The 19,620-nt window shown below is 40.2% G+C and overlaps 1 protein-coding gene and 1 non-coding gene across 2 annotated transcripts; one reads left to right on the top strand and one right to left on the bottom strand.

Annotated features, from left to right (window-relative positions):
* Window positions 1-12,844: 12,844 nt before the first annotated feature.
* TRNAE-UUC (transfer RNA glutamic acid (anticodon UUC)) lies at window positions 12,845-12,916 on the bottom strand. The gene has a single exon. It is a non-coding gene; the product is annotated as a tRNA-Glu (tRNA).
* Window positions 12,917-13,350: 434 nt separating this feature from the next.
* On the top strand, window positions 13,351-18,546 carry LOC142100785 (ras-related GTP-binding protein A). Its single transcript, XM_075184591.1, has 10 exons — window positions 13,351-13,416; window positions 13,917-13,956; window positions 14,416-14,515; window positions 14,646-14,712; window positions 15,252-15,474; window positions 16,487-16,582; window positions 16,685-16,807; window positions 16,907-16,998; window positions 17,321-17,436; window positions 17,779-18,546. The coding sequence occupies exons 2-10, from the start codon at window positions 13,930-13,932 to the stop codon at window positions 17,874-17,876; spliced, it is 942 nt and encodes a 313-aa protein (XP_075040692.1). The 5' UTR covers window positions 13,351-13,416; window positions 13,917-13,929; the 3' UTR covers window positions 17,877-18,546.
* The last annotated feature ends 1,074 nt before the right edge of the window (window positions 18,547-19,620 follow it).

Here is a 19,620-nt window from a genome sequence, read left to right as displayed (position 1 = left end):
ATTTTTAGTTTTTGTTGTTGTTGTTTTAGCTGTCTACTCATTCTTATAAGATATTGTACAGTCACTTCATTATTACACTTCAAGTCGTCTTGTGGACTCACGATCAAATGAGGTTGTCGTCCGAACAGTATCTCAAAGGGGGACAGATTAAGAGGAGGTCTAGGAGTGGTTCGAATGCTATGTAGGACCAATGGCAAAGCCTCAGGCCATGCCAACCCAGTTTCAGCCATTATCTTACCCAGCTTGTTCTTTATAGTACCGTTTACTCTCTCCACCTTACCACTGGCTTGTGGTCGGTAAGGGGTGTGAAGTCTGCTACTGATTCCCATGAGTTTACACATATTTTGGAAGATATCACCAGTAAAATGGGTACCCCTATCACTTTAAATGATTCTAGGGATACCGAACCTACACACAAAGTCTTGTACAATTTTCTTTGCAGTGAACACAGCAGTATTAGTGGCTGCCGGATATGCTTCTACCCAACCGGAAAACACATCAATACACACTAACACATACTTTAAATTCCTGCACGGTGGTAATTGGATATAGTCAATTTGTATTACCTGGAAAGGTCCGTCTGTAGGAGGGATGTGGGATGGCTCAGTTGGAATAGTTTTCCCAACATTTTTCCTCAAACAAGTAAGACATGACATTGCTTTCTTACCAGCCTAAGAGGAAAATCCGGGAGCACACCAGTATGCTCTCACCAGTTTGCACATACCTTCTTTACCCAGGTGAGTCAGGCCGTGTGCAGGCTTGGATAGTATGTTCGGGGAGCTACAGGCTTACCTTGTCCATCCCTGCAGAGTCCTGAGGACTCTTTACCACATCCCTTCGCCTTCCAGACCGCCTTTTCCCGCAGGGAACACAAATCTTGCATTTCAATTAATTTCTGCATGTCTAATGTCTGAAAAACCATCATAGTCTCGGTCGATACAGTCATAGGTTGCCCTGCTGCCCATTTAGCAGCTTCGTCTGCCCTGTTGTTGCCCAATGACACTGGGTCTTCTTCAAAGGTATGGGCTTTGCACTTTATGACGGCTACTGTTCTGGGTAACTGTATCGCTGTCAGAAGTCCTTTTATGTGTTGTGAGTGTGCCACTGGTGTACCTGCTGCTGTCGTAAAGTTTCTAAGACGCCAAAGGGCCCCAAAATCGTGCACTACCCCGAAGGCATACCTAGAGTCAGTATATATATTGGCTGATTTACCCTCTGCCAATTCACACGCTCTCCTTAGTGCTACTAGTTACGCCACCTGGGCTGAGTGAGGTGGGCCAAGGGGTTCAGCTTCTGCCACATCCTGATCGTCTACAACAGCGTAACCAGTACATTACTCTCCTGTCTCTGTCTGTCTATGGCAACTTCCGTCTGTATAAAACGTAAAATCTACATTTTCTAAGGGGGTGTCACGTATGTCGGGCCTTGCAGTAAAGGTCTGATTTAGGTGTTCCATACAGTCATGTATCTTAGCCCCTTAGTGAGGCAGTGTCCTAAGTATTTGACCTCAGTCTGACATGGCTGTAATTTATCCTTTGCCACCTTGTGCCCTGTTTGTGAAAGATGAAGCAACAACAATTTAGTATCATGTAAACATGACATAAAAGAATCAGAGCACAGCAACAAATCGTCCACATATTGAATTAGAACAGACCCATTGTGGGGTTGAAAGGATTGCAAACAGTCATGTAAGGCTTGGGAAAAAATACTGGGGCTGTCAATGAACCCCTGGGGTAGTCTGGTTCCATGTGTATTGCACTCCCCTGTAGGAGAATGCAAAAAGGTATTGACAGTCAGGGTGAAGAGGGACTGAGAAGAAAGCAGAACATAGATCAATGACAGTAAAATGACTGGCAGACGGTGGAATCTGCATGAGGATGACAGCTGGATTCGGCACTACGGGGAATTGGCTCTCAACAACTTTGTTAATTCCCCTTAAGTCCTGGACTAATCTATAGCCCCTCCACCCATTCTTCTTCGCAGGGAAAATGGGACTATTTGCTGTACTGGCTGTACGAATTAAAATCCCTTGTTGTAACAGCCTCTCAATAACAGGATATACCCCCTAGTTCCACCTCCGGTTTTAATGGATACTGTGGGATTTTTGGAGCTATCCTACCACTTTTTAGATTGACCATGACAGGGGCTACGTTTGCCATCAGTCCAGTGTCCTGTCCATCTCTGGTCCATAGGGAACCTGGTATTTCCAGCAACATCCCCTTTACTTGAGATGGACTTTGTTCTATAACAGGAGAGTGTAACATTAACCTTTGAGGGGTGTCCAATATATCCTGTACCTCATGTGCGACCTTCTCCGGTATATCTAAGAACACACCATCAGAAGTACAGTATATGACACATCCCATTTTACATAACAAGTCTCTCCCTAGCAAGTTAGTAGGAGCCGCTGCAGCCAAGAGAAACGAATGCTTAGTATGCAGAGGCCCAATAGTAACTTCAGCAGGTTTAGTTAGAGGATAATGTAACACTTTTCCCGTTACCCCCATAGCTGGAATAGTTTTACTGGTCACCTGTAGATTGAAAGGAGAGGTTATCACAGATCTGGCCGCCCCTGTATCTACAAGAAAAGTTTGTTTCCTACCAGCTATGTCAACTATCATTTTTGGTTCTTCACTCTGACTCTCAGTTAACCTCACTGGCTGTAGACTACAGGTATGACCTGACCCCTAGCGCTGACTATTGATTTCCCACGCAGCATTTGCTGCTGTAATAAGCCCGGGTAAATGTTAGTCTTCTAATCTATGTGAATCCCTCCTTGGAGGATATCTATGTGACCCTTCATTAGGATTATACCTTCCCTTTGTACAATCTTTTCTCATATGTCCTTCTTCTTTGCAATTGTAACATCTGAACATTCTGCGTTTCCCGTTATGTGGGTTATATGCTGGTGGTCGTGTATGCATTCCCTCTAATGCTTGTATACTCACCGTCATCAACTTGTCACTCTTTTCTTCCCTTTTTCTAAAGATATTTTTGTCATGTTCCACAGCAACTTCTCTAAGAGAATCTACCGTGCTGCCTCTCCAACCAGGGGTTGAGGTTTGTACTCTTGTTTTTAGATTTTCCTTTAAACCATCCATCAGTACTGTTACTGCTACTTCCCTATGATGTGGGTTCTCCCTTATATCTGATATCCCCGTAAACTGTGTCATTGATGCAAGAGCTCTACCAAAATAATCCGCTGCAGTTTCACTGTCTTTTTGTTTTATGGTGAAAATCTTACTGCAATTTACCACTACTGGAAAATATATGGCTAAGTGTTTGACAATTCTTTCTATATTCTTTTGGTTAATCTCATCAGTCAAGGTGTCATCTTCCTCCAACAAACAATCTTCAATAAATTTTTGTATGTTAGTATTGGGAGGAAGACACGCCCTCAACACTACACGCCAATCCTTATTGGTTGGTTCGTGGGCATTTCCTAAGTCTTTAAGAAATTTCTGACATTTAGCTAACTCCTTTCTAGGATCTGGGAATTCAGTCATAATGGAACGTAATTCTGATCTAGTCCAGGGACAATGCATTGTAACATTTCTTAAAGGAACTACACCATCCTTATCCGGTTTCCCATTGGGAACTGATATTGTGCGGACTGGGTTCGCACCCTCTGGTACACTGACTTCAGGGGACACTACAGGATTTGCTGGTTCTAGATTTAGAACGCTTTCACTCCTAGTGATCACGCTACTCTCACCTATCTCAGCTATTTTCTCATACTTGCACTGAGCCTCTAGTACACTAACGGCATGGTCAATGGCCGAAATCACAGTGGGTTCATCTTCATTTTCAGATACACTTGATTTAAACTGGCTTAAAACAGGATACAACTAAGCAATTTTTCTATTTTCAGTTTTAACAACGGCTGTACTTACCCCTCCCGCCACATACGGTGGCGGGGGCGTGCTTGCGCTGAGTTCGCCACGCTTCTCGACGGTAACTTCCGTTGTGCGCGCGCTTTTAGCCACGCCTACTTCCGCTTTGCATTCACTGCTGTGCCACGTGTTACCTTCCATTTGCCATAATTTTAAACAATCATTATGTTTATTCCTCACTTTCGTTGAGGTAATCAACCATACTTTATCTTTTACAGTATTTAGTACCTCTGCATTAAAACTCCCTATTGTTGGGAAAGGCCTATCACCACCTTTGGTCATCTTGACCCACGTATCGCAATACGCAGTTGCGTATGCACCATATTTCTTACACATAAGAAATCTCGCTGAACCAATAGGACCTTCCTTAGGCAGTACCTTGGCCTTCTCTAGCGTTTGCTTAGCACCCATATTGAACAATAGGGTCCCAGAAATATCACAATATCCTGCCACAAAGGCTTTCAGAAATAACACAATATTCAGCCACTAATTTTCAACACTACCGCTAGAGATATTTTACCGGCCTGTGGACATATTTGCTACAAGCCGCGTCCACTCGCTTCCTCTTGTATTAAACAAGGACCCCTAATACAGAAATATCAATGCGGACTAAAGGGTTATCAGCTCCTCGATTACCCCTGACTCTACAACAAAATCTGTTGAGTTTATTACAACTGGTAGCATCTGGTAAAGTCAATTACCAGCCTTACCAACGTAATTCCACCCCGTTACTCCCAAGTCAATCACGCTTTTCCTTGCCGTGCGGTGCAATCACAACGCTTAAAGCTAATCCGTAAGCGATGCGATTACCCTTGGGTGCATGTCGCGAAAACTTATTCAGTTTCCGCCCCCCGGTATACCTGCCTTGTATACCGTACACCAGTTGGGCACCTGCCTCGTCAAACAGCAACTGACACTCTATTTTGCAATAAATAAACCTTAGTGTATTTAAAGTCAACAAATCACACGACATACACCTTTTCTGCGCAGAAAATAAAAGAATTCCCAACAATAGTAATAATGTCCCAGAGGTTTTCACAAGTAATTATATTATGCACATATAATAACTATCAAGACGATTGTTTAACCACGTGGCAAATCTACGGGAAGTTTGCGTACGCACAGCAGAAAATACACATACTCTAAGCAATACAGTTAAAACGCACAATGACAGAAAAAAGAAACAGTTTTCTCTTTTGTCCCTAGGTTCTAGTTAGCGTGCCCTAGATAATGCAAAACGGACATTCGGTTTCGCAACACAGAGTAAAATTCAGGTTTTGAACACCATGCGTTCTTACCCGTTTATGACGCGTCTCCACCCTTTGTTGAGGAACCGAAATCCGTTGGTCTTGCGTATCATCGGCAACGAAACCTCCAAAGCTCACGAGCCCCCAAATTGTTATGTGCGTATTGTCGCTAACCAATAACGATTGTCGAACCTCGATTTGTGTTTCCAAAGCACAGGGATTTATTCGCAATAAGTAGAATAATATGCTCAAGGGAAGTAATAGTAAATACAGCCGTTACTTATCGCAGGCGCTCTGGATCCAGTGCAGTCATTCAATCCTGAAGTCTGGGGACAAGATGTCTGCAATCTGGATCACAAGCTGCTGCTTATATACACAATCAAATACAGTAATACAATGAAGATGGTATAGCTTGCATCTATTGGTCCAGGTCTCAGGAATGTCCAAGGGGTTGTCAATCATTGGCTGGTTCATCCTAAGGAATCCAAAGGAGGGGGTCATCTCTGCAGGGGGTATGCTCTGCTCTTCCCACCAAGATTCCTTAGTCTTAAGTAGATCATAATTGCCTATCATTCATAACTTGCGTATGCACTCTGCGATTCCCTCGCAGAGTGAACCAAACAGTAGGATATGTAACAAGGTTCATTATGATACCACTCATGATGTTATTCCTTCAACCCGTTCCGTGTATTTCACTAATATGCATGTAACTCTGATATAACATATAAATACTACTATATTTCGACATAACTGACTATGTGTTGCAACTACCATTAATGTGTACTATTTTATAAGTATGCGTGTTTGTGCGAATGTATGGTAAAAGACCAATTACTGTTGCTGCCATGTGTAGTGGATGCGTACGCCCTTTCACGCCGTAGCGTGCCCTTGTACGTAGATGCGTACCATACGCATCTTTTCAGACAGCGACAACCAAGTTTGCTAGACTTTAATTGAAATGACTTTATCCAATTTGCTGACTTCGACAGAGTGTACAAACTGCACAAACTGAGGAAGAGAAGAAAAGAACCGTGTTTAAACTACCTCATGGCAGATATTACCTAACTCTACATATCTGCCTGACTTCCATGCTATTTGTTTGTAAAGTGAAAGCAACTGTGGTAGAACTGTGTGTACATTGTTTGTGACCGTTAACTCATAGTTGCCAAATCTCCCGGAATGACCAGGAGACTCCCAGATTTCAGGTAGATCTCCCGGGCTCCCCGGAGAGTATGGCGGCCTTCTGTATCTGTACACTTCCTAATGAATTGGGCAGAATTAGATCCAAAATGCCGTGATTGACCCCTCGCTTTAAAATAACGCTTTTGCGTCATTACATCACGGGGTGGGGCAAAAACGACGCGATCTGCTGAGCCCCATCCCCGCACGCCCTCCTCCCCCCAGCAGCTCCTGGACGCCAACTTCAATAAGTCAGCAAGTATGAGTTATCTCTGTTAAATAGACATTGTAATGCCGTGTTAGAAGGTAAAGAGTTACCTCTTAGCTACAGTAAACTAGAGAGGCCTATGTATATTGTAAATTAAATACTAGTCAGTATTGTGGATAAGTTATATTTGACCATTTTGTTCCAAACCAAAGTAATCTACTTTTCATATAAAATCTACTAAAAAAAAACCCTATAGAGGTCCATGCCTCGCAAATAAACGTGCCGGTGCGACTTCTAAAGACCAGTTTGTTGTGATAATGTTTTTCTTGTGTGTGCCTGTGGTCCAGTGTAGGAGGGGGGGGGAGGGTTCCTTGGTCTCTCTCTGGTGTTGCTAAGTCCAGAACACTAGCACCACGAAGAGCCTACAGTACTTAGACCAAGGTGGAGGCACTGCTCGAAATTGAATAGAAGGTAAAGAGTCCATTTGCAGAGAGGACACACAAGTATATATATATATATATATATATATATATATATATATATATATATATATACAATTATATATTATGATGCTAATGTCAAAATATTAGTAATAATGGGATCGACAAATAGACATTCATGTTAAGCCACACAATAGTGCCCCAAATCATATCAGGCGCATAATTGTACCCTCAATTCATAGTATGCCACTGCCCCCAATTCATATCATGCCACATAATTATATCCTCGATTCATAGTATGCCACTCCCCCAATTCATATCATGCTTCATAGTTGTGCCCCCAATTCACTGTCTGCCACATAGATGTGCGCCTAATTCATAATATGTCACATAGATGCGCCCCCCAAATCATAGTATGCCACATAGATGTGCCCCCAATTTAAAGTATGCCACATTGCTCTGCCCCCAATTTATAGTGTTCCTCATACCTTTGGAGTCAGCACCCCTCCTATGTTCCATAACGAGCTGCTGAGAGCTGCTTTAACCTCCTAGGAACCCTGGCATGTTCGGAATAGGCATGTGGTAGCAACGTGTCAATTTTTTTTTACTGAATTTGAAACTTAAAGCCCATGTCTGGGCTTCCAGTTCCAGACTGACACCAGTCTTATTATGAATTTATACTGCAAATGCAAAACTGCAGAGCAAGATGGTAATTACAAATAAAATAACTCACAAAACAAACTATGTGGAAACTAGGGATGTGCACCGGCGACTTTTGAGGTCTCGTGTTTTGTGTTTTGGGTCCGGATTTTCATTATTTTTGGGGTTCGGATTTGTCTCGCAAAACACTTGACGAAAGGTCTCGGTTCGGATTTAAGGTTTTGGATTCGGATTTTTTTTGGAAAAAAACATAAAAAGTTTAAAAATCAAGTTTTTGGGCTTATTTTCACTCCTATGCTATTAGTAACCTCAATAACATTTAATAACAAGCATTTCCACTAATTTACAGTGTATTCTGAACACCTCACAATATAGTTATTAGTCCAAAACGTTGCAACGAGGTATCTTTCTGGACTGCGTAGAGGAGTGGGTCACCACAATATATATAATAAGAAAACCATCAACTTGTATGATTCGCACCAATAAATATACCTGGACTGCGTAGAGGAGTGGGTCACCACAATATATATTAAAAACCCTGAACTTGTATGATTCGCACCAATAAATGTACCTGGACTGCGTAGAGGAGTGGGTCACCACAATATATATTAAAAACCCTAAACTTGTATGATTCGCACCAATAAATGTACCTGGACTGCGTAGAGGAGTGGGTCACCACAATATATATTAAAAACCCTGAACTTTTATGATTCGCACCAATAAATGTATCTGGACTGCGTAGAGGAGTGGGTCACCACAATATATATAATAAGAAAACCATCAACTTGTATGATTCGCACCAATAAATGTACCTGGACTGCGTAGAGGAGTGGGTCACCACAATATATATTAAAAACCCTGAACTTTTATGATTCGCACCAATAAATGTATCTGGACTGCGTAGAGGAGTGGGTCACCACAATATATATAATAAGAAAACCATCAACTTGTATGATTCGCACCAATAAATGTACCTGGACTGCGTAGAGGAGTGGGTCACCACAATATATATAATAAGAAAACCATCAACTTGTATGATTCGCACCAATAAATGTACCTGGACTGCGTAGAGGAGTGGGTCACCACAATATATATTAAAAACCCTGAACTTGTATGATTCGCACCAATAAATGTACCTGGACTGCGTAGAGGAGTGGGTCACCACAATATATATTAAAAACCCTGAACTTTTATGATTCGCACCAATAAATGTATCTGGACTGCGTAGAGGAGTGGGTCACCACAATATATATAATAAGAAGACCATCAACTTGTATGATTCGCACCAATAAATGTACCTGGACTGCGTAGAGGAGTGGGTCACCACAATATATATTAAAAACCCTGAACTTTTATGATTCGCACCAATAAATGTACCTGGACTGCGTAGAGGAGTGGGTCACCACAATATATATAATAAGAAAACCATCAACTTGTATGATTCGCACCAATAAATGTACCTGGACTGCGTAGAGGAGTGGGTCACCACAATATATATTAAAAACCCTGAACTTTTATGATTCGCACCAATAAATGTACCTGGACTGCGTAGAGGAGTGGGTCACCACAATATATATTAAAAACCCTGAACTTTTAAGATTCGCACCAATAAATGTATCTGGACTGCGTAGAGGAGTGGGTCACCACAATATATATAATAAGAAAACCATCAACTTGTATGATTCGCACCAATAAATGTATCTGGACTGCGTAGAGGAGTGGGCACTGGGCACCACAATAAAATATATAAAAAACCTTCAACAGGTCTGCATTACACTGCACATACGGCTGCTCCTCCATCCTCTCCATCATATACATGTTGGAGTTTTAGCGTGTGACAACCTCTTGTTTTTGATAATGTCAGTGCATTTTGAATATTTTTCAATTTGCCCCACACCACTGAATGTACTTTATCTATGATACACATCTATCTATCTTGACTGCGTAGTGTGGTGGCCCCGGTACACAATTTGGTACCGAGGCCACAATATAATTAAAAAACCCTCCACGGGTCAGAATTCCACCAAAAAAGGGTATGGACTGCGTAGTGTGGTGGCCCCGGTACACAATTTGGTACCGAGGCCACAATATAATTAAAAAATTGGGCATCAACTGTCACCGTTGTTTAATATCTGATACACCTAAATATGGACTGCACAGTGGAGTGGCCCCGGTAGTAAATTTGGTACCGGGGACACAATACCTCCATCAACCCTCTAAATCCCACTCCACTGATGGCGGACACCGGGCGTACGTCTAACACCAACATTGCAGTTACAGCTGCAGTTATACGCTTTGCAATAGGGTGACTACTATCGTATTTTGTGGTCATGGCAAACGACTGTTGGACGGTCAATTGTTTTGTGAAAGACTTAGCGGTCTTACGACTTCCCCTCTGGGAAGATGACCGACTAACAGCAGCAACAGCAGCAGTGGCAGTAGTAGGCGTACCGCTGCAGGATTCCTCGGATGAATCCCGTATTGAGGAGGACTCAGTCTGGCTGCTGACTTGGGCTGCAGGACTGAATCTGATGGAGATTGTGGAGGAAGTTGACGAGGAGGGTGTTGCTGGTGTGTATCCAACTGGACCACGGGATTTAGGTGTCCCTGTACCGATGAGGGTCCTAGCCCCAGTTCCTGAACTAACCACTGAACTATGAAGGTTATTCAGGTGACGTATAAGGGAGGATGTTCCTAGGTGGGCAAGATCCTTATCCCTGCTTATTTGAGCTTTACATAAGCTACATATGGCCATACATTGGTTGTCTGGATTTGGATAAAAATAACTCCAGACCGAAGAGGTGCATTTTTTGGTCTTCTGACCAGGCATGACGTTGGGCTTTTTCATCCCATGGACATCAGCTGTTTCCCCCCCTGGTGCCTCATTTACAATAACCACATCACCATCCTCATCATCAAGTTCCTCCACAGCGCCAGCTACATCATCAATAGCCTCCTCCCGAGCCACCTCTTCCCGTACAGTGATGGGAAGGTCAGGCTTGACAACCACCAACATCCTTGGACTCGCCTTGTGGATTTGTGATAATTTCTCTTTAGAAGGCAGAGTTGTTTGCTGTTTTGTTGCTGACAGCATAACTCTCTTCAATTTTTTGTAGGGGGGGGGAGGAGGAGGAGGGCTAAGATCCGTGGGTGAAGCTGAACCACTAGTCATGAACACGGGCCAGGGCCTAAGCCGTTCCTTGCCACTCCGTGTCGTAAATGGCATATTGGCAACTTTACGTTTCTCCTCAGATGATTTTAAGTTTCTCTTTTTGCTACTTTTTCTTAACTTGGGCTTTTTGGATTTTACATGCCCGGTACTACGAGATTGGGCATCGGGCTTGGAAGACGACGTTGATGGCATTTCATCGTCTATGTCATGACTAGTGGCAGCAGCTTCAGCATTAGGAGGAAGTGGGTCTTGATCTTTCCCTACTTTATCCTCCAAATTTTTGGTCTCCATTATATGTAGCACAAGATACTGCAGAATGTGTGAACTTGGTAATATTGCAGTACCAATGGACTTATACTGCTGGATTGGTTTTGCAAATTTGGTTATAATTATATATATTTTTTTTAATTTTTAATTTTTAATTTTTTTTTACTTTTTTTTTATTTTTTAAAAACTTGGGAATAATGGGGAAATAACTATGCCCTTAGAAGCACAGAGCACAGGACACAGCACCACTGGACTGAACAGGACACGGCACAGGACCCAGCAGCACTACGGAACTCAGCAGGACAGAGCACAGGACACAGCACCACTGGACTGATACTGCAGAATGTGTGAACTTTGTAATGTTGCAGTACCAATGGACTTATACTGCTGGATTGGTTTTGCAAATTTGGTTATAATTATATATATTTTTTTTAATTTTTAATTTTTAATTTTTTTTTACTTTTTTTTTATTTTTTAAAAACTTGGGAATAATGGGGAAATAACTATGCCCTTAGAAGCACAGAGCACAGGACACAGCACCACTGGACTGAACAGGACACGGCACAGGACCCAGCAGCACTACGGAACTCAGCAGGACAGAGCACAGGACACAGCACCACTGGACTGATACTGCAGAATGTGTGAACTTTGTAATATTGCAGTACCAATGGACTTATACTGCTGGATTGGTTTTGCAAATTTGGTTATAATTATATATTTTTTTTTTAATTTTTTATTTTTTTTTACTTTTTTTTTATTTTTTAAAAACTTGGGAATAATGGGGAAATAACTATGCCCTTAGAAGCACAGAGCACAGGACACAGCACCACTGGACTGAACAGGACACGGCACAGGACCCAGCAGCACTACGGAACTCTGCAGGACAGAGCACAGGACACAGCACCACTGGACTGATACTGCAGAATGTGTGAACTTTGTAATATTGCAGTACCACTGGACTTTTACTGCTGAATGTGTGAACTTGGTAATATTGCAGTACCAATGGGCTTATACTGCAGGATTGGTTGTGCAAATTTTGTGGCAATAAAAAAAATTAAATTAGTTTTTGGTATTTTTTTAAATAACTTTTTTTTATTTTTTTAAACACAGGGGAATATTGGGGAAATAACTATGCCCTTAGAAGCACAGAGCACAGGACACAGCACCACTGGACTGAACAGGACACAGCACAGGACCCAGCAGCACCACTGACCTCAGAAGGACAGAGCACAGCACACAGCACCACTGGACTGATACTGCAGAACACAGCATAGCACAGAACTAAACAGCACAGCACGAGATCTACCAGGACAGAAGACCACCTAACACACCCTCCCTCTACCCTGATCAATGCCCGAGTGAAGATGGCGGCGACTAGCGGGGAATTTATAGGATCCGAGTATCGTGAGATCCGACAACGGGATTATGAGTCAGAGCCTCAGTTTCAGATTTCAATTTGGCGCCAATACCCGGATCTGTCTCGGATCCGACTCGGATCGGCAACGTTCGGGTGGGCTCGGATTTCAGAAATCCGAGTGCGCTCATCTCTAGTGGAAACGGCAATGGGAGTCTTGGTTAGCACGGAGTTTTAGAATTATGTATACTAATTCTGTATACAGTTGCTCCCTCTACAGGTGCATATTAGAATTAATAAAAATGAACCTCTAATAATATATTTCAGTATTAAAGGTACGAATAACAATACAAATCAATTCATTGTATATATATTTGTAACAGATTTTTTAAAAAATAATTTCTAATAAAACAAAATACATATCTTCCCATACCGGGAGTCGAACCCGGGCCGCCTGGGTGAAAACCAGGAATCCTAACCGCTAGACCATATGGGAGACTTACAGAAATCATTGATTTTGCCTAAGTAGGTTTACATTATTTAAACGCACAGAACATAGCATTTTCAAATATTTAAATATTGCTAAATCTTATTTCAGTGATCATTACGAATATCAATCATCTTTATTTACAAAGAGTATTTGAGTATTTATGAACTATACCGACTAAGGCAGTTTGTTTTTTATTATAACTACAATTTACAGATATATCACGTATATAAAATGGACATGACTGGGACATAATAAATATACTTTATTTCCCGGCAAGTCTTATACACTCGCATGGAGTGACGCATGCGCACAGACTGTACTTTATTCCAGAGACCGTGTGACTGGCAGACTATGCTAGGATAGCGCTGTATGGCCACTGCATAGAGTGGACACCTCTACGAAAAGAGTAAAGCTGCGCATGCGTATTTCCTGACTTCCGCAGCGCTCATATGATTAGTCATGTGATCCGGAGACATCCGGGTCTTGGATTGCTCTGTAAGGTGGAGGTTCGTATGGGACATTTTGTGAAATAATTATAATTGTTATTACTAATTTGCGGACCAAATGAGTGTGTTTAGAAAATAACTTTTATGGAAAACACGTATTTCACATATATCAATTCAATACGACTCTCAAGGCAGCTGTAGAAAACCAGTATTGGCTGGTGGGTTATTATGTGTACTCGGGTGTTTGAGGACATAGCTACAGGGTTACAAATGTTCACAACTATTTTAAACATGAGAAATAACTGAGATACGAATAATTTGTTGTTTAGGTGTACTGAGGATATTTTGAAATAACTGGAAAATGGGTTATCAGGTGTAAAATACTTATTCATCTGATGTGTGAAACACAGCCAACATTGTATAGTCCTTTACAGATGGTGTTGGTTGTCTACAAGCATGCCAGCGAGACATGCAATGGTTGTGCAGGGAAACCTATCTTTGGGAGTTATGCTGTGAATTATTATGTATGTGGTAACCTGATTTGTGATCTTTATATACAGAATAATCTGTGTGATGCCCAGCTCAGCCATGAAGAAAAAGGTAATATTTATATATGAATGCAAATAACGTATATTGTTACAATGGTGAAACAGCTACTTAAGATAACATAACAAATAAAGTGTATTGTGGATATGCAATGCATATAAAATCACCATGGTTGATTTTTCAAGTGAACAGTCTAAGGGGTATATTTACTAAACTGCGGGTTTGAAAAAGTGGAGATGTTGCCTATGGCAACCAATCAAATTCTAGCTGTCATTTTGTAGAATGCACTAAATAAATGAAAGCTAGGATCTGATTGGTTGCCATAGGCAACATCTCCACTTTTTCAAACCCGCCGTTTAGTAAATCTAGCCCTGAGAGTGTGTGCATGAAATAGCCAGTAAAATGCTGATTTGGCATGTATTTGGACTAAGATGTTCCTCAATATTCTTATCCATGTGGTGTAAGGTTGAGATTCATTGTAGATTTTTAAAGGGTACTTTTCAATTTCGGCAGGTGCTACTGATGGGCAAGAGTGGGTCAGGAAAGACCAGCATGAGATCCATCATCTTTGCAAACTATATTGCACGGGACACACGTCGTTTGGGGGCCACAAGTAAGAACTGCTTTAGTGCATTTTAAAATAATATCTAATATATAGGAGTACGCAAAGATCAATTGTAATTATTTGTACTTCTTTCACATGCAAGATCAATTGTAATTATTTGTACTTCTTTCACATGCAGTTGATGTTGAGCACTCTCATGTACGATTTTTGGGGAATCTGGTACTGAATCTATGGGATTGTGGTGGGTAAGTACAGTGTTATGCAATAGTTAAGCAGAGTGAGTACTATTGTTGACCTTCACTTAAAAGTGGGAAAAAATAGGTAGATTTTTAAAGATCCATCAAATCTAAAATACAACTTGACTTGTATAAAAGAACCACTAACTATCGTTCACAAATATACATATAAAATTTTTATGTGCTTGCCGAAATGGACGATTAATATTTGAGATAACATTGTGACGACCAGGCAGGCTTTTTTTCAGTAATTCCACTATAGCCACCCGGTTTGAACTTCTTTTTGCAGAAAATGACTATTAACAAAGACCAAAGACATGCCCTCAAATCCACAGCAATTGTAAATCCAATGTCAAATTTGATAAGGTATGAAAACTGTAAGTTAGTTTTAGCAGTATTTTAAGCCCTTTTATACTGTGTATATTCAAATAAGCATCTCCATTACTGAAACTGTCACATAGCATATTGTTTCGGCAGCCTTTTGGTATGTAAAACGCCATTGTTTTGTAGTTTGTCTGTAGATGACATTACTATTTCATTACTTTCAGTCAAGATACATTCATGGAGAATTACTTCACCAGTCAGCGTGACAACATATTCCGCAATGTTGAAGTTCTCATCTACGTTTTTGATGTTGAGAGCAGAGAGCTGGAGAAAGATATGCACTATTATCAGTCCTGTTTGGAAGCCATTCTTCAGAACTCCCCCGATGCCAAGGTGTTTTGCCTGGTTCACAAGATGGACTTGGTACAAGAAGATCAAAGAGATCTGGTTAGTTGAATTTGAAAGACTATTCACAGCATTGGATCCAGAGCTTACACATTTGAAGGGGGTATTCAATTGTTAGGAAATCCTGCCGCGTTAAAACTACTACCGTTATTACGGTAGTAGTTAGCTGGAATTCAGCTCAGGGAGCTGCGAGCTGAAATCCAGTGAGAAAATTATTGCAGTAGCGTTTTTTCTGCGCACTATTACCGTAACAACGGTAATAGTGCGCGGACCGCTGGATTTTCGGCGGCAATTGAATACCCCCCTAAATGTTAAACATTTGTGACTAAGGCTAATCCCACATTAGTGTTCAGAAGATATTCTTGATAAAAGTACATCGGTTTAATTTTTAGTCTTGAATAAGGTCTTTGAAATTTGTGTTTTTTATTGTATTTACGTACAGATTTTCTATTGTAGCTTGTCTTTATTGATCAGGTAAACATGTTTTCCATGATTCCAAATAAGCCTCTTGAAACTTCTTGTTCCAGAGATTTGAAAGGGGTTCATCTAACAACTGATTACTTTTTAAACAGATGTTTTTTTAAAGAATGGTAAACGTACTGACAATGTAGGTACTATTAAACATGATGATATTGCAGCTACAAAACTCTGTGACATTTTGTGAGATTTTTTTTTGTTGATTTAATGAGTAACTAAAGCTCATTATTTATTTTTGGATCAACTTCCTCCCTCCCTCCCTCCAACTGGAAACTTAAGTGTTTACCATGTCCTGTAACTGCACCACCAGCAAAATTGACACCTACTTTTCTGTGACAACTGACATTTACTCTAAGGGAACTGGAAACCATACAGTTCTGCTAGTTTAGGGCAGGGTGGTTGATTGATAAAGAAAACATTTGGCTGGATATCTCTTTTCAAGTGTTGGGTTCAATGCTTTCTATGAAAATTACCTGTTCAAAAAAAACCAAAAGCATTTGTAATCAGTTAGCAACTAATTTGCTGTGTCACACATGTGGTGTTCTGTTGTCAACATCTTCCTTTATTTTCCCTCAAGATTTTTAAGGAACGTGAGGAGGATTTGAGGCGTCTTTCCCGACCCTTAGATTGCGCCTGTTTTAGGACCTCTATTTGGGATGAAACATTATACAAGGTACATGATACTTTTTTTTTTTTTTTTTGTGTGTGTCAGGGAATGGTAGTAGGATTACCTTTTTTTATATATTTGCTCTTTGTTCCTTTTCTTTGTGTTTAGGCCTGGTCCAGTATAGTCTATCAGCTCATACCCAATGTGCAGCAACTGGAATCCAACCTGCGCAACTTTGCTCAGATCATTGAGGCTGATGAAGTGCTGTTGTTTGAGAGAGCAACTTTTTTGGTGAGTGCTTAATTCGGTGTCAGGTTTATCTGGCATTTGTATCAATACTAGAATTTTTGTATGAAAAGTTTGTAATTGTGTCATTTTCTGATTTCCCAGGTCATATCTCACTACCAGTGCAGGGAACAGAGGGACATTCACAGGTTTGAGAAGATTAGTAATATTATAAAGCAGTTCAAGCTAAGCTGCAGGTGAGAGAAAAATATAGTAATTGATATCTTATGATAAACTACAGTTTTGTTCATTTTCTTAATTTCCCATCTGTTTTCTTTGCAAACTTCTTTTGCAGTATAGCACAATTTCATATAGACCCATACTTAGAAATCCAGTCATAGGCCAACTTTCTTGGATAATAAATTGCATTTTTGTCTGCAATTTCTGTGACTAGTTGGCACTTACTATAAAACTATGTAACATGCCCTTAAGATTTTAGACATTTACAACCATGCCATAGAAACTTTCCACATATTCTCTCTCTTTCCTTACCTGACTCATGTCTCTTATTATTCACAGTAAGTTGGCTGCCTCTTTCCAGAGCATGGAGGTTCGGAATTCTAACTTTGCTGCCTTCATAGATATCTTCACATCCAACACCTATGTTATGGTTGTAATGTCGGACCCCTCAATTCGTAAGTTTAGTTGTATACACTGTGTTCTGTCACACTTCGATTTGCCTCAAGGTTTTTTCAGTCAATGTTTTTGGAAAAATAACTCTCTCGCCATTTTAACTATACAGAATGGTTATTAACTTTTTAGGCTTGCATAATGATTCGGAAAAGTGGTTTCACCCAGGTATTGTGAAGACCAGTGTGTTTATTACTGGCTGAATGTTCAATATGGTTGTTAGAATGCATATGACTTGTCTGAGTGTACATGAAGATCGTAAGGACCACATTTGATGATACTATATGAAGTGTATTGACAGGGTCAGTTCCTGTGTTGCTCTAATCTTTCCACTCTTCCTTCAACAGCTTCAGCTGCAACTCTAATAAATATACGTAACGCAAGGAAACACTTTGAGAAGCTGGAACGTGTGGATGGTCCTAAACACAGTCTCCTTATGCGTTGATTCTTCATCCAGAGATCATTAATACAATTGTTAAGCCTCTGTGTACTTAACATTTCCAAACCCTCTTTTCCAAATATCAGTTGGAGTCCACCTCAACAGTACCTCCATTTAAGCTTGAGCAAACCATCTGAATCAATGAGGTGGTTTTACGAAGTGCAAATGTAAACAGTTACCCATAGCAACCTGTCCACAACAACCTTTTATCAGGCCAGTACAAGTGAGACAACAAAAGTACATGTCTGGTTGCTATGGGATACTGCACATTTACACATTTGTACTTTGTTAGTAAATCCATTCCCACTACTGAGAGTGCTTCTGCTATGCACTAAGTTGCTACCTTCCAAGAGATTAGACTGTCAACATTTTAGAGTGGCACCAGAGTGATAAATATTTACTTTACTAAGTCAAACCTTAGTAGTGCAGTGTTTGCTTTGATTCATATCTGTCCTTCAACAGGGCTATGACAAATAGGTGAATACTAAATTCAAATCAAATGCTTGACCACATTGCCTATATTTTTTGCCCTTGCATTTTGAGAGCAGTGGTCAATTATCTATTATAGAAATAAAGTGTAATCTTGCTCAGGCTATTCTATTACTTTGGAAATTCTGTGTATTTTATGCTTTGGAATAAAATTATTTATGCTTAATAAATAATAGCTTATATTTAATTTTTTACAAATCATTTTGTATTTGAAAAACCCCAGTATTTTCAAGCAACATGACCATGGGCAATCTCTTACAAAAGAAAATATTCTTGATTAAAGTTTAAGCTCCCTACTTTGGATATAACACATGTTCGCCCCCTGGCATTTTTCATTTTTTTTATTTTTATCATCAAGTCAATCAAAGTGCTTTTATTTGGGAGTTCTTACCTCTGCTTAAGATATTTTTTTTTTATGTCGGAATTAACTCCAAATGCTTTTTCCTTAATTAAAACAGACAATAATTGATTTTTTGGAAAGTATTCACCCCATTAACTAAGATGCAATTAGTTGTCTTCAGTGGTCACGTAATTAATTGTTGTCCATTGTACAATTCAAATATTCCTACAAAATACTAAACAAGGGCTGAATGCAACCTTAAGTAACAAAACTAGCTGGTCTCATCAGTAGAGTTACAAGCCTTTGAAATGTGACCCTATCCTTTCAATTTGAATGCAATTGTCTCCTTTTGCTTATCCCTAATTTATTAACTGTTTATATAACGCCAATCTGTTACACAGCACATTACAGAGAATGTTTAATCATTCACATTAGTCCCTGCCCCAGTGGAGCTTGCAATCTATATTCTTTGCCACATAATCACAGATATACACGAGGGTTAATTTATTTAGAAGCTTATTAATCTGCAATACTGGTTGTGGTAATAATCCTGAGCACCCAGAGAAAATCCACACAGCACAGGAAAACATACAGACTTCACATACTGTCCTGGCTAGAACTGAATCCATGGTTCCAGTGCTGTGAGACAGCATTGTTAACCACTGTGCCACCATCCTCTGCACCAGTTCTCTGTTGATGGCTATTGCAGAATTGTTTATACAAGTTATTTAATCAGATTTTCTTCATATAACAGCATAATTGTGTCTATATGAAAAGATAAAAATATATTAGTTTTCGACATCTATATCCTGTAGTGCATGATATAGCAGTGCTACAACTGGAAATAAAAAAAGGAAAAAACTGTTCAACCTTCAGCAGTAAAGCGAAATTATGACGCAGTATCATAAAATCTAACATAAT

The sequence above is a fragment of the Mixophyes fleayi genome, chromosome 9 (genome assembly GCF_038048845.1).
Source record: "Mixophyes fleayi isolate aMixFle1 chromosome 9, aMixFle1.hap1, whole genome shotgun sequence".
NCBI classification, from domain to species: Eukaryota; Metazoa; Chordata; class Amphibia; order Anura; family Limnodynastidae; genus Mixophyes; species Mixophyes fleayi.
This window is presented reverse-complemented; position numbering and strand designations above follow the sequence as displayed.

Bases quoted from the DNA above. Each gene is read 5' to 3' on its own strand.
- LOC142100785 (XM_075184591.1), top strand. From the start codon at position 13,930: ATGCCCAGCTCAGCCATGAAGAAAAAG. The intron at 13,957-14,415 runs GTAATATTTATA...CAATTTCGGCAG, and splicing joins GCTCAGCCATGAAGAAAAAG to GTGCTACTGATGGGCAAGAG. The intron at 16,999-17,320 runs GTGAGAGAAAAA...TATTATTCACAG, and splicing joins CAGTTCAAGCTAAGCTGCAG to TAAGTTGGCTGCCTCTTTCC.